This window comes from Gymnoscopelus braueri (genome assembly GCF_963280865.1).
Source record: "Gymnoscopelus braueri genome assembly, chromosome: 23".
NCBI classification, from domain to species: domain Eukaryota; kingdom Metazoa; phylum Chordata; class Actinopteri; order Myctophiformes; family Myctophidae; genus Gymnoscopelus; species Gymnoscopelus braueri.
Window position 1 is genome coordinate 6,068,654 of NC_137625.1, and position 22,843 is coordinate 6,091,496.

General features: G+C 43.9%; 1 protein-coding gene across 1 annotated transcript in view; it reads right to left on the reverse strand.

Moving 5' to 3' along the window:
- Positions 1-20,697, reverse strand: part of myrfl (myelin regulatory factor like) — a gene marked incomplete at both ends in the record, with an annotated part of 53,658 nt that extends 32,961 nt beyond the window's left edge. Inside the window, 14 exons of the mRNA XM_080420600.1 lie at positions 230-402; positions 3,477-3,586; positions 3,836-3,944; positions 6,829-7,029; positions 9,929-10,019; positions 10,266-10,376; positions 13,801-13,877; positions 14,144-14,339; positions 14,793-14,972; positions 15,877-15,982; positions 16,139-16,324; positions 16,437-16,498; positions 19,672-19,765; positions 20,565-20,697. Of these exons, the coding sequence (XP_080276726.1) occupies positions 230-402; positions 3,477-3,586; positions 3,836-3,944; positions 6,829-7,029; positions 9,929-10,019; positions 10,266-10,376; positions 13,801-13,877; positions 14,144-14,339; positions 14,793-14,972; positions 15,877-15,982; positions 16,139-16,324; positions 16,437-16,498; positions 19,672-19,765; positions 20,565-20,697 (1,829 nt within the window). The remainder of the gene's footprint in view (positions 1-229; positions 403-3,476; positions 3,587-3,835; positions 3,945-6,828; positions 7,030-9,928; positions 10,020-10,265; positions 10,377-13,800; positions 13,878-14,143; positions 14,340-14,792; positions 14,973-15,876; positions 15,983-16,138; positions 16,325-16,436; positions 16,499-19,671; positions 19,766-20,564) is intronic.
- Between the last annotated feature and the right edge of the window lie 2,146 nt (positions 20,698-22,843).

The window sequence follows — 22,843 nt, forward strand, 5'->3', positions numbered from 1 at the left end:
TAAAAAAAAATGCATCTGGTGATAGACCCGCCCCAGGTTTGCATTCTAGGCCCTGATTGGTCCCTCACTACTTCGGAGGGAGTGAAATCCAATCACAACTGAGAGGTGCCAGACCAAATCTGCCAAGGTATATTTTTTTTGCAATGCCAGATTTGTCTGGTTTCCAGGCTACACACACACACACACGCCCAATGCCCCCCTCCCCCCCCCCCCACACACACACACATACAGGTTTTTGTTAGAGAGGACGTGGGAGCTCTTGGATCGCAGACTTCCAGACAGACTCTTCAACTTGGACAGCCTGTTGTTCCAGACCTCCAGCTCTTTGATGCGAATCTCCAGGTTGTCGGTCAGTTTGCACAGCTGCTTGACCGCCCCCACGTTTTCCATGAAGATCTGCTCCTACAGGGGAGAGAGAGAGAGAGAGAGAGAGAGAGAGAGAGAGTTACACTCTATAACAGGGGTGTCAAACTCATTTTGGGGTCCGGGCCACATTGGTCAAATGGTGACTTGATGTGGGCCGAAACCAGTTGCGGACGCGCATGCGCGCTCACACGCCTTCAGTTCAGTCATACAGCATCTGTTGTCTCAGACACTGCCACTTACTACGTATATCACTTTTTTATAATGTATTAAGAAGAATAGCTACTTTAATTATTGACATTAAAAACAAACAATGCAATTTGTAAGGAGCCCCGATAAACCATTTTAAGTAGAATAATTCAATTTGAAGTTAAACAAATGATTACCATGTTTTAAGCCACGTTTTCACTACAGTGCCATAATTTTTCCAGCTAAATAATTAGATTTATAGAACAACAGTGGTGTAAAGTAACTAATTACATTTACTCAAGTACTGTACTTAAGTAAAGATTTGATGTATTTTTACTTTACTAGAGTATTTCCAATTTCCAGTACTTTTACTTCTACTCCACTACATCTCAGTCACTGCTATAACTACAGTATATCAAATTATTGGCCGAAACCGAATATAGGAAACACTTGGCCGAATGGCTGAAAATTATGTTTGAAAAAAAAATATAATAGGCTACAGTTTTTTAAATATTATTTTGTACCATTGCTTTCATGGCTATGCCTCTGTTGTAGAGCTACATGATTATGGCAACACTTATCATAACTATATCCATATTTAGATCAGTTATTTAAAACATGTTTATTTATTGTGTAGAATTATTTATTTACTATTGTGTAGTAATATAATACAATATGTCTCAAAACATTAGCATGCCATACAGTTGAATTATTGTCAAGCGTTCACAGCTGGTGTTAATTATTTTGCCCTGCAAACTATCGCTGGTTATCCTACGAATGTTACACCCTCTGACAAGTGGATTCTAGTTTTTAAGATGAGAACAGTTACAAAGGAAGGCTATTCCTTTCTCACTACCTTCAGTTGAGACGATGCTGTGTGAGGGGGAGAGGTGAGGGGGGGGGGGGGTGAGGGGAGAAATGCAGCCACTCTACTCCTCAGACGAGAGACGCAACGGATATATACTTCTCCATACAACGGTGTTTTACCGGAGTTGTGATGCTGTTGAAAAAGCGCTCTCTCCAGTACAGGTAGAGTTGAATGATGGTGATGGTCCTCTGTATGCTAATGACCTTGGCTGTGGCTTCACGGCTTGGCCATTGTTCTCACAGAACAAGTTTGTCCAGTATTCAGACCCATGCAGCTAGCCTCAGTGCATAATTAAGCTGCTGCTGCCGTTTTTTTGTCTTTTTTTTTTCTCTCGTTTCTTTTTCATTAAAAGGTAGTATTAAATGGGTTTTTCTAAAATCACATCGCGGGCCAGATTTGACGCCCGCGACGTCGTTTGACATCACTGCTCTATAACATTCAAAAGATTAACTAATCAACCAAAGGCCTAAACTAATCATTCAAGCCTGATCCAACCTTCCTGCTCACCGTAATCTGAAGACTCACCTCTTCAGACTCACCCTCACTCCCTAGCACTCACCTCTTCAGACTCCACCTCACCCCCTAGCACTCACCTCTTCAGACTCCACCTCACCCCCTAGCACTCACCTCTTCAGACTCCACCTCACCCCCTAGCACTCACCTCTTCAGACTCCACCTCACCCCCTAGCACTCACCTCTTCAGACTCCACCTCACCCCCTAGCACTCACCTCTTCAGACTCCACCTCACCCCCTAGCACTCACCTCTTCAGACTCCACCTCACCCCCTAGCACTCACCTCTTCAGACTCCACCTCACCCCCTAGCACTCACCTCTTCAGACTCCACCTCACCCCCTAGCACTCACCTCTTCAGACTCCACCTCACCCCCTAGCACTCACCTCTTCAGACTCCACCTCACCCCCTAGCACTCACCTCTTCAGACTCCACCTCACCCCCTAGCACTCACCTCTTCAGACTCACCCTCACTCCCTAGCACTCACCTCTTCAGACTCCACCTCACCCCCTAGCACTCACCTCTTCAGACTCCACCTCACCCCCTAGCACTCACCTCTTCAGACTCCACCTCACCCCCTAGCACTCACCTCTTCAGACTCCCCCTCACCCCCTAGCACTCACCTCTTCAGACTCCACCTCACCCCCTAGCACTCACCTCTTCAGACTCCACCTCACCCCCTAGCACTCACCTCTTCAGACTCCACCTCACCCCCTAGCACTCACCTCTTCAGACTCCACCTCACCCCCTAGCACTCACCTCTTCAGACTCCACCTCACCCCCTAGCACTCACCTCTTCAGACTCCACCTCACCCCCTAGCACTCACCTCTTCAGACTCCACCTCACCCCCTAGCACTCACCTCTTCAGACTCCACCTCACCCCCTAGCACTCACCTCTTCAGACTCCACCTCACCCCCTAGCACTCACCTCTTCAGACTCCACCTCACCCCCTAGCACTCACCTCTTCAGACTCACCCTCACTCCCTAGCACTCACCTCTTCAGACTCCACCTCACCCCCTAGCACTCACCTCTTCAGACTCCACCTCACCCCCTAGCACTCACCTCTTCAGACTCCACCTCACCCCCTAGCACTCACCTCTTCAGACTCCACCTCACCCCTTTGCACTTCACTCTCCCCGTACCCCTTCCTGCCACCTTCTGCCTCGACTGATGCTAGCGATTGACCAAGATATTGCTACCATGCAGACTTGGTCATTCGTTCTCAGAGAGAGAGAGCAGCCGTGATTCAGTATAACATTCTCCCTCTCGTGTTTTAACCACTTGACCACTTCAATCCTAGCATCCCTATTCTGGGAGGAACATCCGCCAAAAAAAAAAGTGTTTTAAGATGGCCACACATTTTGGTAGGTCACCAACTTCACCGTAACACCGCCATGCTGGAACACAGAGGAGGCGAGTAGGCAGAAATGTGAGTATTGGAATTTGGCCAAAAAGAGAGCGAGACAGACAGACAGACAGACAGACAGACAGACAGACAGACAGACAGACACACACACACACACACACACACACACGTACCTTGTCTACCATGAGGAAGTTCTCTATTTCCTGTCCGTCTGAATATGTCAGATGGCCAACCTCCTTTACAGCCTGAGGAAGGAGCTTCCTAATCTCCTGAGCAATGATACCTTCAAACACACATATTATACATGTCAATTATTAACACATTCTGTGATAATGCGTCCTTCCTTCATTGCGTCACTTATAGTATGCATCCCTTAAGGAGCCACGGCTATGTTTTACTGTTAAAGGACCACTTGACCCATTTTCAACCTATCTTCATATAAGTGGTCTATAAGGACCACTTATATGAAGATAAGGCTGAAAATGCTCCTTTAAGTACCTGTCTAGTGGGTGTGGTCTATTCTGTTGAGTACCTGTCTGGTGGGTGTGGTCTATTCCCATGCTGGAAGCGAACTCTGGCTTATAGTCGTATTCTACAATCCTCATCTGAGTTATTCTCCTTAACTGCTCCTCTGTATCAACCTGGGGGGGGAGAGAGAGAGAGAGAGAGAGAGAGAGAGAGAGAGAGAGAGAGAGAGAGAGAGAGAGAGCGCAGTGGCATTGATTCAGCAAAAGCTAGTGTGGCAAGGACACCTGACAGCATCGCTATCGATGGCCAGCAAACATTTCAATTAATCGGCTATAGGTAAAAGCTATAAGGTAAAAACATGACAAATGTACGTAAAGGCCTTCAGACAACTCCCTCTACTATATGAGTAGTTGTCTCCGCCAGGCCGAAAGGCATGGCGAGAGAGTATGTTTTCGCCCCTGTCCGTCCGTCCGTCCGTGTGTCCGTCCGTCCGTGTGTCCTGTCTGTGTGTTAGCACCAAATCTCCGGCACCGTTGGCCCGGTCGCTGCGAAACTGTGCACACACACTCCCTGGATGCCAATTCAGAACCTCTGCCTCAAATTATTCACATGGGCCTGTTATAGCGCCACCAGGAGGCCGATTTGTGCAAAACCCATTTTTCCCCATTACTCCTACAGTTTTTAACCAAACCTCATGCAAATCGGTACACAGTATCTCTATAGTCATGTGATCAACCCTGATCTGTCCGATTTCCCATATTCCATCCTCATTGGCTAAGGTTACCATCCAAAGTTTGCAGGATTGGTCCGTTTTGAACAAACTGCCTCAAACCATGAACGCAGCTTTCCATTTGCATAAAATTGCACACGCACATTCCCACTAGGCCGAGGAAGAAATGGCACTTAAAACTTTTCACATCAGCCTCATGGTGGCGCTATAACAGGCCGATTTGCATTTTTAACTATAACTGCACCGATCTGCATGAAACTTTGCACGCCTACTCCCTAGAGGCCAAGGAAAAACATCTGCACTGCATTTTTCACATCTGCTTTTTACAGCGCCACCAGGAGGCCGACTTATGTCAAATACATTTTTGGATATTAATCCTTCAGATTTTATCCAAACATCACACAAATCGGTACACAGTATCTCTATAGTCATGTGATCAAGACGCATCTGTCCGATATCTAATATTCCATCCTGATTGACTAAGGTTGACTTCCAAAGTTTGCAGGATTGGTCCGTTTTGAACAAAATGTCTGAAATCATGAACGCGGCGTGCGCTTTCCGTGAAAATTTGCACGCACATTCCCACTAGGCCGAGGAAGAAATGCCACCCTTTTCACATTGGCCTATTATAGCGCCACCAGGAGGCCACAATAACTTACCTGATCTGGCGGAGACCTGTGCTCCGAGGAGCACTTTTTCTAGTTCATACATTATTTTGGCCTACACCAGTGGTTCTCAAACTGGGGGACCCCAAATTATTTTGTGGGGTCCCCAGATGATTAGCTTAATGTGCAGCGTTGTTTTCTCTCTCAACAGTAAACACACCAACACACGGTATAAGTGTATACAGGGTATCTGCACATTTCTAAAGTTACAATTGACTGACTTTTTAACCCATTAATACCTGGAACGCATCTGTGTCACTTTAGATGTCTTTGGCTATTCAAAAATAGCAGATATACAAGCTCATAGCGCGGCACCGAGTGCCGCGCTATGAACTTGTAGATCTGCTATTTTTGAAAAATCGTGAAAAATTAATTTTTTTTCCAAAAACTGTTAGGATTTAGATTTTTTTTTAAAGAATCGCCTCAGGTCTTAAAGGGTTAATACCAAATTGGCCAAACTGTCAAATATTATGTAAGAAAGAGGAAAATAGCCGATCTACAAGTTCACAACGCCTCGCAGTGCGAGGCGTTGTGAACGTGTAGATCAGCTATTTTCACGATGTATATCTGTGGAACCGATGTTTCATCAGTTGAAACTGATGAAACATAATTACGCATCGCGGCACAGGTCTATGCCTGTACCCTGTAGTACGATGGTGTCGCTTGACAAACAGAACAAAAAACAGATACAACCTTCACATTTTACACAATATTTTAGTTAGTTTTAGTTAGTTTTGTAAACACACAATACAGTTTCAGTTGGTTAGTTTTTGTTTTATTTTATTTAAAGTGGCACTATGTAACTTTTTTTGAATGAATAAAATGTAATTTTGTCCAATCTGTATGTAACTTATACAATTGGGGTGGTTGTATTTTGTCTCCCTGCTCTTCTATTGAGACATTTAGATCATGTCAAAGGTCATGTTTCACCTATACACAGGATCTGACACGAATTGTGACCCTAATTTTTTCCCCTGAGCAAGCAGGGAGGCTCTATTAGCTCAATGGTAAACATGTCAGAACTTACACTGGAAACAGGGTTTAAATCCGGGGGTAGAAGTGGAAAGTTACATAGTGTAGCTTAGTGTAGTGTAGCTTAGTGTAGCTTTAAGTAAAATTATTTTTTTCATTTAGCTGGTTTTAGTTAAAGGTAGGGTAAGTGATTTGCAATTATTCAAATAATTGCGAAATGGGTCTATGTTCTGATAGTGCTCGTTACTATAGAGTGTCCTGTCCATATAAGGAGTCTCCATGTCTCTCCAGCTCTTTATAAAACAGAAAATGCATTTTCGTTTCAGTTTCAGTTTCATTTCCAATTTGATCCAATCAGGATAGAGAACTCAATCAGGATATAGATTAAACAAGTGAAATTGGAAGTGATGACACTAAGGAATGAGCAGGAAAATTTTTAACTGGAACACTATAAAAAATAAGCTTAAAAATGGGTACTTTCTCCTGATTGGCTGAGATTTTGACACCTACCAGAAAATGTATTTTCTGTTTATTAAAGAGCTGGAGAGACGGGGAGACATCTGTTACTGAACAAACACTCTATAGCAATGATTACTATCAGAATATAGTGCTTTAACCTTTTAACAAAATACTTTTTGTTTTAGCCCAAAAATATCACTTACCCTACCTTTAACTAACCCCGCTACTCACCTCATGGATGTTGTGTTTTGCTCTGCGGTCCGACGGGTGCAGCACGGCACCCATCACCTTGGCGTTGCCCCCGACAACCAGGGCCTCGTCCGGTTGGTCGGTGTTGATGCCGACCCTCCCCTGACACACCACGCTGTCTGGCCCTGCCCCCCTCTGCCACAGCGGCTCACCGTCCGTCTCAAACTGACCCGGGTTCGAAGCCTGAGAGGTGATGGGGAATACAGATTACATCCAGATTACATGACTAAATGCTATCATGTTACATCCAGATTAACTAAGTACTATCATGTTACATCCAGATTAACTAAGTACTATCATGTTACATCCAGATTAACTAAGTACTATCATGTTACATCCAGATTAACTAAGTACTATCATGTTACATCCAGATTAACTAAGTACTATCATGTTACATCCAGATTAACTAAATACTATCATGTTACATCCAGATTAACTAAATACTATCATGTTACATCCAGATTAACTAAATACTATCATGTTACATCCAGATTAACTAAATACTATCATGTTACATCCAGATTAACTAAATACTATCGTATTACATTCAGATTAACTAAATACTATCGTATTACATTCAGATTACATGACTAAATACTATCATGTTACATCCAGATTAACTAAATACTATCGTATTACATTCAGATTACATGACTAAATACTATCATGTTACATCCAGATTAACTAAGTACTATCATGTTACATCCAGATTAACTAAATACTATCATGTTACATCCAGATTAACTAAATACTATCATGTTACATCCAGATTAACTAAATACTATCATGTTACATCCAGATTAACTAAATACTATCATGTTACATCCAGATTAACTAAATACTATCGTATTACATTCAGATTAACTAAATACTATCGTATTACATTCAGATTACATGACTAAATACTATCATGTTACATCCAGATTAACTAAATACTATCGTATTACATACAGATTATATGACTAAGTACTATCATGTTACATCCAGATTACATGTCCATGTCCATAGAGAACACCTTTTGAGCTGAGGAGCGCTTTGGATATCATGTCCATAGAGCTCACACAGCTTTGGATATCATGTCCATAGAGCTCACACAGCTTTGGATATCATGTCCATAGAGCTCACACAGCTTTGGATATCATGTCCATAGAGCTCACACAGCTTTGGATATCATGTCCATAGAGCTCACACAGCTTTGGATATCATGTCCATAGAGCTCACACAGCTTTGGATATCATGTCCATAGAGCTCACACAGCTTTGGATATCATGTCCATGATGTCTGTGATGCCTGCACTGTTCCAATTCATCAACCAGTGAGGGGCTCACTGCTCAAACATCCTGTCATCTGCAGTTATTAGCACAACTAGCTTAGCTTCTCATGGCTGTAGTAACGATTCTATGTTGGGTTGTAAATGATCGGGTTATCAGACACAGCCAGGAGGATCAAATGACCGGCGCTCCTTTCCAAAAGTAGAACGAGTATGCACATGCCTCTCTTTTCCACTGGGACACACCCCCTCATCTAGACTGAGTGACAAAGCATTGAGCAGCATGGAGCATTGGAGTTTGGAAGCGCTTGTTGGAAACCACTCAACGGTCCTGCGTACCACTTGTTTCTAAATTGCACATAATGCAGGAGGCAGCAGGACGTGTTATTGTTATTGAAAACAAGCGCTTCCGGGGGGCACGGTGGCGCAGTCGGTAGCGCTGTCGCCTCACAGCTAGAAGGTCCTGGGTTCGATTCCCGCCGGGGACACTGTGGGCGCTGTGGGGGGCGTAATTCTCTCCTCCGCGTCATCAGTGCCCATACCCTAGGTGGGGTTGGCGAAAGGGCCTCTCTGTGTGGAGTTTGCATGTTCTCCTTGTGTCTCTTAAGGTAGGTACCCTCACAAAAACATGCAGTAATCCATGGTCTCTATACTGCCTCCCACTGGTCAGCCGGGGCGTCTGATGGAGGGGAAAGGTACTGGTTGGAATAACGTGTTCCTTCCTCTAACCAGGGAACCTCCCCCCTGTCGGGTGATAAGAAGCGGCTCGCTAACTCTCATGCATTGAAGGAGGCATGAGCTGTGCTCTAGGCTCTCCCTAGGCTGGCAGAAAAAAAACGAGCGCTTCCAAACTCTGACACTTAGAAAAATGATCACCTTCACGGAATGTATTGACAGAACGTAGCTCATAACACGTCTACGGTGGATGTTTATAAAACAAAAACTTTGCAGATAGAAAGAGGATAATTCAAGCTTTCTGTACAGCTGCCATGTTAGTGAGTTTAACGTCGTTTAATACAGTCAGATGGGACATTTCTGTTTGGATATGGACTGTCAAGGCTAGAAAGTAGTTTTTTGCCACTCAGTAGGCGTTCCTGCATAACTTCCAGGCACGATGATGTCACGCGCATAGCCTCTATTGCCTGCTTGTAGTGCCCAGGGTGCTGCACCAAAAAAACGCTGGGCGACGAGAGGCAGTGGCGTAACGCAGAATCGACGTGAACGCAGAATGTACGTGAGGCCCACGTACATGCACCCGTGCACGAAAAATCTCGGGTCGAATTCGGGTCGAATTCGGTCTAATTCGGGTCTAATTCGGTTCTATTTGACCAATATAAATCAACTTTTTCCTTTTTTTTGGCTGTAAAAATATTTGTATCAGCGCAGGCGGGGCCCCCCCCTGCTGGTGGCCCCCCGCATCACCGCATCACTTGCTACCCCTCCGTTACGCCACTGACGAGAGGGCTGAAAAGCGATGGTCGATTGGTCGGCGCTGGAAGAGGAACACACAGCGCCGCGTCTTTACCATAGAAATACATGGAGGACTGGCGCTGCCAACTCAAAGGGCCTTCTCTGTGGACACAGCCCCTAAATACTATACATATTACATGACTGAATATTACATATATTTCATCCAGATTATATGAATAAATACTGTCCATAATACGTTCAGATTACATGACTAAGTACTATCATCTGTGTGTGTGTGTGTGTGTGTGTGTGTGTGTGTGTGTGTGTGTGTGTGTGTGTGTGTGTGTGTGTGTGTGTGTGTGTGTGTGTGTGTGTGTGTGTGTGTGTGTGTGTGTGTGTTACCCTGACGATGATTTTCTCAGACATCATGGCTGTCACTAAGTAGCTCTCGTCTCTGACTGTAGCATATAGACCTACAACCAAGAGAAAATACCTGACACACACACACACACACACACACAATAAACATCATCATAACGTTTCCGTTGATAGCGAGACTCTCACTACTTGCTCGGCCCCCCACATGGTCGCACACGCACGCACACGCACGCACGCACACGCACGCACACACACACACACACACACACACACACACACACACACACGCACACACACGCACACACACACACACACACACACACACACACACACACACACACAAAAACACACACACACACACCTCTGGTCAGGGTTGGGTCGTCCTTTCTTCCTCATGTTATTGGCTGTCGTCTCACTGAAGTGAAGTCGACCCAGTGTCACCTTGGTGATCTTGTCACCGGGGAGATTGACCCTGAGTAGAATACAGTACAGTACAGTACAGTAGAGTCAGTGACTCTGAGTAGAACACAGTATAGTAGGGGTGTCGGAAAAAATCGATTCGAATACGAATCGCGATTCTACTGTTGGACGATTCAGAATCGATTCTAATTTTTTCAAAATAGATTTTTTTTTTTTTTAGGATCTTGGATTTACCTTTGTGTGTTTACATTATTATCAGTTGATAAAACTTGGAGTAGATCCTGAAATCCTATGTTTTGAATCAAGAATCGTTTTGAATCGAGAATCGTTTTGAAAAAAATCGATTTTGAATCGAGAATCGTTTGTTTTGAAAAAATCGATAAAAATCGGAATCGTGACCCCAAGAATCGGAATCGAATCGATTTGTGAGATAGCAGACGATTCACAGCCCTACAGTATAGTACAGTATAGTCAGTGACTCTGAGTAGAGTACTGATTTAACAGTTTCTTCACCACAGTTGCAACCCAGTTGGTAAACAAACTCCCCCAGCATTCAGGTCTGTATGGCCCTGACCACATACAAGCTCACTATGAGAAACTAGGGGCTAAAAAAGATTCCTTCTCATTCAAACCTGTAATGACTGATGATGTGCAAAACAAACTCCTCGATCTACAGCCAAACAAGGCCACCGGCCTTGACAACATCCCCACCAGATTCCTCAGAGACGCAGCGGTCTCCATTGCTCCCCTGGTAGCCCACATTACAAACTTATCCATCAGTCAGTGTCACGTCCCACAAGAATTCAAGTTGGCAAGAGTAATCCCTCTATATAAAAAAGGAAGCAAACTAGATCCTGGCAACTATAGGCCTGTTTCCATCCTTTGTCTTCCATCTCAAAGGTTATAGAGCGATCAATCCAAGAACAAATCAACAGCTACCTCGGCGAGCGTAATCTGCTGTTTGAATTCCAATCGGGCTTCAGAACATCCCACTCCACTGACACATGCCTACTGTATTTGACCGACTACATCAAACGTGAGGTAGACTCGGGCAAATACTGCGGCATGGTCATGCTGGACCTCCAAAAGGCGTTTGACACTGTAAACCACTCAATTCTACTTGATAAGCTGAGGGCGATTGGTTTTGATTGCACATCACTAAATTGGATGAGATCTTACTTGGAGGGTAGAGAGCAAGTGGTTGACATCAACGGAGCCATGTCCTCATCCCTCCCGGTGAGCTGCGGGGTTCCTCAAGGCAGCATTCTAAGGCCGTTACTGTTCCTACTATACATTAACGACATGAATACTGCCTGTAACTGCAAACTGTTCCTGTTCGCTGATGACTCGGCACTCCTGATCTCGGGTGAGGACAAGTTGCAAGTTGAGGAAGCTCTCAGCTCCGAACTTTCCAAAATCCGTACCTGGCTTATCGATAACAAACTGTCACTACACCTTGGGAAAACTGAATCCATTCTCTTTGGGACCAAACATTCCCTCAGTAAGTTGAAGATAAATGACTTCAAGGTCAAAGTCGATGACACAATCATCTCTAGCAAAGAAGAGATTACCTATTTGGGATGTATTCTTGACAAATACCTGACAGGTGAAAGCATGGCAACAAAGGTGGTCAAAAGAGTAAACCAGAGAACCAGATTTATGGGCAGAGTTTCCTCTTTTGTCAACCCTCAGGCCCTCAGGACCCTCTCAGGGGCCCTGATTCAGCCCCTTTTTGACTATGCTTGCTCCTCTTGGTACTCCAACACCTCAGTGTCACTGAAGACTAAGCTTCAAACCTCCCAAAACAAACTGATTCGACTACATCTCGGACTGGGGCCCATGACCCACCTCTCTCCCACTCACTTTGCCAGCCTAGGCTGGCTCAGGGTGGAAGACAGGGTTAAACAAAAAAAAATGGGACTGGTCTTCAAAATTGTAAATGCAGATTTGCCCGAAATGCCCCCTATACCCGCTTATCTGTCTAAATACCTCCAAAAAGTTAGTGACACCCATAGTCACGAAACTAGAGGGAGCGTAAACAACAATCTGGTACCACCCACCCATAAAACAAACATGGGCAAATTCTCCTTCTACAGCACGGCCACCAAGGTATGGAATAGTCTAACCCCATCCCTCAAAAAATGCAGTTCGCTGGGCTCATTTAAAAGAGCCCTAAAAACTCATCTTTCTGGAGGCCACAAGAGGAGGTAGTACCAGTTTCCTGGTAGACAGACGACCCCCCTGCCCTTTTTTTGTATATATTTTTTATTGTTCATGCTTTTTTATTTTGTACATAGTGTATTTTTCTCTGTATTTTTATGTTGAATTGAAATGTTTGGTTGCTACTATATATGTCATGAAATTAATTCAAGGACCCCAACGGAAACAAGTCCGCAAGGACTTTTTTGGTCGGACCTTTTAGACAAAAGTATTATAAATGTATTTACAGTTTTACATTCTTTTGCCTAATAAAATGTTCAATCAATCAATCAATCAAGTACAGTACAGAGTCAGTGACTCTGAGTAGAATACAGTACAGTACAGTAGAGTCAGTGATTCTGAGTAGAATACAGTACAGTACAGTGGAGTCAGTGATTCTGAAAAGATTGAGAACCACTGCATTAGGCCACGGACCCCCATTTGATACAGTTTTTTTTTATCTCAGGGACCCCCAATCTGAACAGTGAAATCCTCAGTGTTCATTTCAAATGTACACTCGTCTAAGACAAATGTAAACACTCCGGAATTGCATAACCGGTGGGGCATGTGTTCCCACGTGTTCTACACTCGAATTACAGACCCGTTCCGGTCCATTTGGAACTCTCCAGGAACCCTGAGGGTCCCGGGACCCCAGTAAAAAAGTTTAAAATAAAATTCAAAGCAAACAAATTTTAATATGTTGTTGTTGTTTGAAGAAAAGGTTGAGAAAAGGGGATATTTACTTGCAACCCATAAAAACAGGTCCTATGTTTGGGAAACACTGATGTAGAGCCAGGTGGATATATGTGCCGAGACGTCTACTGCTTGTTTCACATTCATTATTGTCCACCATTAACTGTGACCTCAGTGACTGAGTTGAAAAACCCTGATACAAGTGGCAAGTCCCATATCTGCACTTTGAGAAGTACACACATCAAAGACCTCTGATCATTATGCCATTATTACACACACGTTATCTATTCACCTCTATACTATGATTACATAATAATATGATTGATTATAAGGCACTTGAACACTTTCTGTCCAACCTGTTAATCTAGGTGTGTCCCCATGTCAGTCCACCATACAATGTCACTTGATTAAAGTGGTGGACAGTAACAAAGTACATTTACTTGAGTACAGCACTTACGAACCAGATGCTATAGCTTTTGCAGCTGCCAGTGTGAAGGCAGCGTTACTGTCAACATCTGCAGCATCTGACGGAGAGCAAACTGTTGAATTGTCACGGTTACCAGATGTGGAAGATGGTCGCCTACCTGATGGGTTGAAAAGGTTTCTTGGTGCGGTCGGACTGAGACTGCTCTATGGTCACACGACGTGATGGACTGTCAGGCTGAGAGACAGACAGACAGACAGACAGACAGACAGACAGACAGGTCAATGGATATTCCTATAGAGTTGGGTAGATTGATAGACAGACAGACAGTCAGAGGGATAGCGTGTGAGTGTGTGTGGTGTGTGTGTGTGTGTGTGTGTGTGTGTGTGTGTGTGTGTGTGTGTGTGTGTGTGTGTGTGTGTGTGTGTGCGCGTGCGTGCGTGCGTGCGTGCGTGCGCGCGCGCGTTTGCGTGCGTGCGTGCGTGCGAGACCTGCATCCTTACCTTGACCCCGAACACTTTGACCTGGAAGTACTCTGCGTGTCGCGGTCCGCCGGGCGTGTTGACGTAGCGCGGCTCGCCGTGCACGCCCACGTGCACTGTGACCTGGAAGTGATTCTTCTTCTGACAGATGAACGCTTCGTCGGCCGCAGAGAAGTTGAAACCTTTATCTGTGTTCACATGGTAGGCTGGGACAGACCTAAACAATACAAAGAGAAAGAATATAACAATCATCTCATGTCACCCTCCCAGCCAGGCTTCCCTCCCCCCCCGAACACGGGCAAATTGTGTTTATAGACGCTCGACAAAGCCAGATGCACCACAGTGGATTCGAACCCACAACCCTCCGCGGTGGTGGGCAGGCACTTTAACCCATTAAGACCTGAGGCCGCGTCTAAAAAAATCTAAATCCTAACCATTTAAAAAAAATCACGATTTTTCAAAAAATAGCAGATCTACAAGCTCGTAGCGCGGCACTCGGTGCCGCGCTATGAGCTTGTAGATCTGCTATTTTTGAATAGCCAAAGAAATCTAAAGTGACACAGATGCGTTCCAGGTCTTAATGGATTAACACTGCGCCACCCGAGCGCAACCATAGACTTTTAAAGAAACATTATTTTTGTGTGGGGTGTAATGGAACTTGTTCACTCACAGAGTCTGGTAATTGCCGTTGTACAGCGCGTTCCACTCTGCCGCCCTGTAAGGATCCCAGTTGAGTAGCTGGTATGGTCCCAGTATGACTCCGTTCCCAGAACAAGCAGCGCCAGCATCACTGTCGTACACCGCGTCTTGAGACGACTCAAACGAGCCATCGCACGAGTCCGAAGTCCGCCTGCGCTTTGTACGGGGCTGCTCCACAGGAGAGCTGAGAGAGAGAGAGAGAGAGAGAGAGAGAGAGAGAGAGAGAGAGAGAGAGAGAGAGAGAGAGAGAGAGAGAGAGAGGGTAGGGTGGTGGATACACCGACAAAAGAGAAATGGAGATCAAGTTGTTGTCTTTTTAGGTTTAATATTACTAACTGCCTTTAGTTGAACTTTAACCTACCAACAAAACAATAAAAAATTATAATAATAAAAAAACTAAACAGCAATGATGATAGTAATTGCATCTGCTAAATGCCTAAATTGATCAGACCGTTCCCTTTGCTGGAAAATACCTTTTTAATATATACAAATGTATTTATTAGTTTATTGTATATATATTTATATGTGTCTGGGACCCACATTGTGAAGATGTTTCAACATTTATTTATTTTTTCGAATTGAAGAAAAATGTAGTAGGGCTTAATGTTCCACTATGTAACTTTCCTCTTCTACCCCAGATTTGAGCGCAAGTGCTGAGCGAGCCTAAAAAAAAATCTTAAATTTATTATCCAGCGATTTTGTAACCCTTATTTTTCACCCGTGCCAATTTTCTAAGTGATCCTGGGCGCTACACTCCCCTCACCAGCCTAGGGAGGCCAGGGCCGAGCTCATGCCTCCTTCAATGCATGAGAGCCAACTGACCTTCTTGTCACCTGACAGGGGGGAGTTTCCCTGGTTGGACGTAGCGCGTGGAAGGAACACGTTATTCCAACCAGTTCCCTTCCCCTCCATCAGGCGCCCCGGCTGGCCCCCCTGGAAGTCCCTCAAAAAATACCCCTGGGGGACCCAGATGGGGGTCTGCAGCCCAAATACATATCATTTTGGGGGTTCCTTGACATGACAAAAGCTTGAGAACCTATACTGCTCTTACTCACCCAGAGTGTGGAGCTGGCATGCAGACAGGAACCAGGGTGGGGGTCCCGCCGTGGGGGGTGGGGTGGTAACCCTCCGTGGGGGCGGGCTGGGGGGCCGCCTGCTGGACTGTGGAGGGGGGCGGGGAATTGTAAATGTGGGCGGAGCTGTCCGGACTGAGGTAATGTGCGTTGCTCGGCGGTGTGTGTCTCGGTGTGTGCTGGCTGCTGTGTGTGTGTGTGTCGGCTTTGACATGTGTGTCCACCACGTGTGTGTTGGTGAGACCCATGATGCGCAGTTGAGCGTGCGTGGGGGGCGGGTCCACGTGGTGGGGAGGGGCGGAGCCTCTGTCCTTAAAGCGACAGGACGAGACGGCGGAGGCGAGGGAGTGCTGTGACCCTATGGATGGCTGGAACGGTGCCTGGTTGGCGTGCTGCTGCTGGGCAGACCAATGAGGATCAAAGTGGAGGTCTGGAGGCGGGGACAGTGTGTGTGTTAGCCGTCATGTGACTGGTTTGCAGGTATATGTTTACACTGTATAATAATAATATTACTAATAATAATAACAACAACAGTAAGTGACCTGGTATTTGAGGTGGTGAGCAGGGCTCAGAGCTGGAGTCAGGAGGAGAATCGGGAAGCATGCTGAGGAAACATGAAATGATTCATGAGTACAGTTCCAACACTAAACTCCCAAATGAAAATGAACATAAAGCTGCACTGTGTGCAATAGGTTCAAGGGTTTTATGATTGCATAATTACATAGTAATGAAATAAAGTACTGTTAAACGCTAAACGGCTAGAGAGAAAAACTCTGCCGTTTAAACATAGAAAACTGTAATCTCTCATGTTCTAATATTCGGCGATAGTGAGCGATGCAACATCATTTAAAGTCGTGGTGAAATTTGTATTTTGAAGTTTCAGTCTGAAACGACGTGACGACCATTCAGAAGGTCCCATCCCTTTAGGCTATGGAATGTTGGAATCTCATGCACTCACAGCAGCAAGGGGCTAGTGTTTATAGCCTGCCACTCATGCTGCCCAAGGGAGAGAGAGACGGCCAGTGTGTGAAGCATGTTTGTTACTACGTTGCTTATTTCTACCTAAACAAATTTCAGATACACATGTTTAAACGGCTAGAGTTTTTTTTCTAAACGTTTAAAATGAGTAATACACGGTCTGGCAGTCCTCTTGAATGAGATTCAAAACGGAGTAGCTCTGTGATTAAAATCAGTGTGTTTGGAGGAACGTGCAGCTATGGGAACCACACAGGTGAATGAAATCAAGATTCATTTATATTCATAAGAGTCTATCTATGTCATCGCACAGTACGTTTTTCGTTTGACAGGAAGCAATTAAGATTGGCTTTTTAGGAATATAAGAATACACACAAACAATTGGAACACGGATATGCTCTAAACGTGTGGAAAAACATATTTTGTCTTTAAGATTTAAACACCCAACAACAGTGAGGCTGAGTGATGCTAGCTGCAGCGATATCAGTTCAAGCCTGACTACTCCACAGCAAACATCAAAAAAACTACTCAGACTTTACTTAAAAAAATGTGACACAATAACTCAGCCAGAAAGCATGACCAGGCTCATTGCCAACATGATTTGCCATGGATCAGCGGCCAAGTACTTTTGGTTTACAACACCGACTTCACATAAAGGTTCTGGTTTGGGCCCTGACGTCATGTCCGGTAGCCAGGCCTGTTGTTCGGCAATTCATCATGGGTTTGTGTGCTCAGGGGCGTCGCGGCCATTCACTGTGCGTACAACGCGACACCCTCACTCTCACAGATCCGTGATTTCATACCCCCCCACTTTTTGAAAAAAAATAATAAAAAAATAATTAATTAACCTTACCCTAACCCTAAAACCGAAATAAAGTAACCAAAACACCGGGAAAAAACTAACAAAATCCGCCCCAAAAACGCACATTTTTGAAAAAAGAAAAAAAAATCGTTTACATTTGACAGTTACAAATGTTCGCTTGAAAAAAATGATATTCAAGGATTTGTACAAATTTTCACGATTTTTCAAAAATAGCAGATCTACAAGCTAATAGCGCGGCACTCGGTGCCGCGCTATTAGCTTGTATATCTGCTATTTTTGAATAGCCAAAGTATAAAATAAGGGCTATAGTCCACCGAAAGTCCATCCCCCCCACCTTCTGAGAGCCTGTGACGTCCCTGTGTGTGCTTGTGCTGGGAGAGGCAATATTTTGTAAGTAATGCTGTCATGTGTTGTATAGACTAATCCACAGAATGGCATTCATAACTGCGGTGTCAATCGGCTGCCGCTCTGTACAGCGACACCGCAGCTATGGCAGCGCAGTGCCAGCGTCTCTTGTGGTTTCGTTTCTATGGACCATATGGACCATATTCTTCCACTTCTCCAGTGCCTTCAACACCATCCAACCACACGAGTGTTCGTCAACCGTGCACCTGTTTTTTCACTGACGAAAACTAAATGAAAACGGATTAAAAACTAATCTGTGATGACAAAAACTATAACTAAATATATTCACCGACAAACTAGAGTGAAATGTTAGGTAGAAGAGATCCAGTAATGTAAGATTGCAGCCCCAAAAATAGCCGATCTGCAAGCTCACAACACGTCACACGGCAACATGCTGTGAGCTTGGAGATCTGTATTTAGGCATGCAGTGTAAATCAGGCCCCGCCATCATGCAGATTTAAGCTAAACTAAAATCGTGTGATATTTAGTCAACTAAAACTAGACACCATTTCAGGTGACTAAAATATGAGCCTTTGACTAAAACTTCATCCAAAATTTGCTGTCAGAATTAACACCGAAACACACCTGCCAGCTGAGAGGCTTGTGTGACGCAGGTGGACCCTGCTTGGTGGCCTGGATCACAAACTACAGCGCCTCACTGGCAGACCACAATATGTCAGACTGCAGGGAGAGTAGACATCGTGCACCCGTTCAAATGAGGAAAATACACACACATACAGTCGCATAGCGTTAAGGAGAACTCCTCCTAACGCTATGGACCAGAGCGAGTGTTAACGCCCCACTTGATCATACAACAGCGTCACACAAAAGCATCAACAGTAGCAGATCTGCAGATCTGCTACTGTTGATGCTTTTGTGTGAATTTGAATCCTGTTAACCCATTAATACCTGGAACGCATCTGTGTCACTTTAGATGTCTTTGGCTATTCAAAAATAGCAGATATACAAGCTCATAGCGCGGCACCGAGTGCCGCGCTATGAACTTGTAGATCTGCTATTTTTGAAAAAAATAATTGAATTTTTTTTTTGAAAAATCGTGAAAAAAATGATTAGATTTGTCTAATAACAAAAACTGTTAGGATTTAGATTTTTTTTTAAAGAATCGCCTCAGGTCTTAAAGGGTTAAGTAAAGGTTTTGGACATGATGTAAGAGGTTTACATACATTCATACCGTAGGCCCCTACGGTAGATTCAAGGAATGAATAGATATATTCCCATTACGGAAAAGCATTTCACGTCAAGATTCTCTCAGTGTAACTCTGGACCCCAGAGGGGTTTACTTAGAGGCATGTGTTGTTGTTCTGAAACTAACTATCTGTACAACTAGGTCACACATACATCATAAAAAAGCGTGTGTTACGTAACAAGGAAGTGTATTCAGGTGAACAGGGGCAACAGAGCCTTATAAGCAAACATCACTGGATGTCATACCGTGGGTGTGTGTGTGTGTGTGTGTGTGTGTGTGTGTGTGTGTGTGTGTGTGCGTGTGCGTGTGCGTGTGCGTGCGTGCGTGCGTGTGTGCGTGCGTATGTGTGTGTTTGTGTGTTACTCACAAGCTGTTAACAACCATGTCGTTGGCAATGTACTCTTCCAGAATGCTGGTGTCCACGGCAACCGAGCTCTCAAGTACTCCACTCACATCCTGAACTACATGCGTGCACGCACACGCACACACGCGCACACACACACACACACGCACACGCACACACACACACACACACACACACACACACACACACACACACACACACACACACACACACACACACACACACACACACACACACAGGCCACACACACCCACACACAATATGACAGGATTATCTTTGATGATTAATAACGCAAGAACTAGAAAATGGTTGTGTGTGTGTTTGTGGGATTCCAGTGTTTCCTATTAGAACTGTATTTAACCAAGGTTCAAGGTTGTACTTTATTGTTACATCTTGTGTTCAGGTACATAAGAGTAAAACTCATTTTGGTTTGGCTTCCTTCAGACAATGCAGCAGCATAGGTAATAACAACAATAGAATAATGATAGAAAACGTAAAAAGATTTAAAGAAAAGAGAGTGCAAAAGGAGCAAAAATAGAATAAAAATCATCATCAAATCAAATGTACATGTGCATTTAAAAAAAAACTTGGTATGTTGTATATGTTATACACCACCAGCATTTTTTCTTCAGTAGCTGCCACCTAACTTTGTGTAAACAACTTCACAGTATATTCTATATACAGCAGTTTAGGTACCACTTAAACCCCAGCATCCGTATTGTGGGAAAATAGCCAATCGAGAAGCTTACAACGCCGCGCTGCGACACGTTGTAAGCTTGTCGATCGGCTATTTTCAGCAAAAGCTTTCCCCACAATAACAGAAAACAGAAAAGACACTAGCATAGAGCCCTGAGCGACTCTGCTCAACCATGTGGTTAAAAAACAGTCAACCTCACCTTCAAAGAAGCGCTGAAGAGCCTCGTTCTCTCCAAGGACATCAACTGGCAGCCTGCCTCCACCTCCACCTCCACGCTCCATGGCTGCCTGGCTGCCCAGCTGAGACAGATGATGCTGGGGTACAGAAGCCATCGAGAGCCCTGCTCACCAACACTGCTAGGCCCAAATGCGGTTCTATTACACAGCCAAATGAGAAGAGAAGAGAAGTTTTATTGTCACAAGTCAATAAGGGAAGTCCCTGCAATAATGAGGCCATATTCACTAAGTATTCTTACATTACCACTATAAGAGTTTCCTCTTAAATGACCACTTCAGCCATTTTGAACCTACGTCCATATAATTGGTACTCACTAATGCTCATGTGTGGTAGCATTTTTGTCTACTTTGTCTGTGTCTCAGAGGGTGGTTGTGGACAGTTCAGAAACACGCCTACCAGTGACATCATCGATGGGGAATCCAAGCTAAATAGAGACTGCGGAATTTCTCTTCCTGGAAAGTTAGCATGCTATAACCATATAAGCCATTGTTCTCGCAATAATAAAATAAATGTTTGAAACCACTGAGAACCACTTAACACAATTAAGCAAGCCCAAATAAGCAATTACACTGTAGAAACGAGCCTGAAACAAGACCGAAAAAACGCAATCTACCAAACTACCAATATTTACAAGTGAGTTTACAGAAATGCAAGCTTATAATAGCTTATAATAAGCAGACGTGGCAACACTGGTCTTCATTGTGATAACTTGATGTGATGTTCTTTTTGGGTGCAGTTGATTCTTTCTGCTGAGATGTGGAAATTAGCAGCTGCCCTGGCATCGTCTTTATCATCATCAGTGTTGGGCATATTACTCAGGAAGAGTAACTAATAAGTTACTAGTTACTTATGACTCTCCTTTAAGAAGTAATATGTTACTTATTACTTGGTATCAAGAGTAATACGTTATTTTACATGTTATATCCCGTATTACTTTTGCACATGGTGCATGATCAAAGAGAACAGATCTACAAGCTAACAATGCGTTTGCATTGCAACTCGTATCTTCTTGTGACAACCTAGATGTTTGCCTGGGACCCAAACTAGTGAAAATAGCTCACAACGCGACACGAAGCAACGCGTTGTGGATCTGTGGAATCTGCTATTTTCACTACTTCTTAAAAAAATACATTTATCTATTTATGAAAAGTGTTTTACTTTTTGATTTTATTTATAAAATATTTTTGAAAAATGTTGGCATTGTTTTTAATTGATGAAAAGTTGTGATTTTTTTTGTTTAAAATGTTTTAATTAAAAAAAGGGGATATTTACTTGTGACGCATAAAAAGTGGTCCATGGCTCATAGACAAACCATATCATACAGAGAAGAGGGAGCTCTTACCTCAGTCAAAAACTAATCACATTCATTGTACAGTAATGCAGTAATGCAGTGGTTCACAAACTAGGGGTCCCAAATTATTTTGAGTAGGTAACTCAGTGATATCAAACAAACAACATTACAAAAAAAAGCTTGTTCTCTAGTCAGAGCAATTCAGTCATATCAAACCATAGAATACATTCACCATGAAACACACCTGAGGCTTGATCTTCAAAATGGCCGCCGAACCTTCGGTAAACAGTCTCTCTCTCTATCTTTCGGTCGCTGTCTTCTGCTTCAGGTACAATCCATGACTGTTGGTAGAGTTAGTTGGCTCAGATGTGCTGAACACCTATATTCCACATCTCCATCCACAGCAGAACTATTAGAATATAGAATCAGAATCTATTTTATGTAACGTTTAATCGACACACCGGCGCCTGCCTGCCTGCCTGCCTGCCCGTCAAATGTACTTTGATCTTTGGACAGAGTAACAGACACTGACGTATACCTGACTAGAGCATGCATACACCTGTGTGTGTGTGTGTGTGTGTGTGTGTGTGTGTGTGTGGTCATAAAAAAGGCAAGGTGAATCACCCGTCAGTGAAAGAAGTAGTCTTTCTGCTCTCTCTCGCCCTCTCTCTCTCTCTCTCTACACACACGCGCGTGTGCATGCACACACAAAGCCTTATCTGTGCTACCTCATATCCCCCCACTACTATATACTGTGTCTACTATAGCTTACAAATATCATTCTATACTATCTACACTATAGGCTACTATACATGAGCTTTTATTTGATTTGATTACATTTGTCTGTGGACCCGCAACTGAAAAGGTTTTGTTTTGATGGATAGTAATGATAATAACAACAGTACAATTTCCACAGAGGTATACAGTTTTATTTGAGTTTCCAGAGAAAG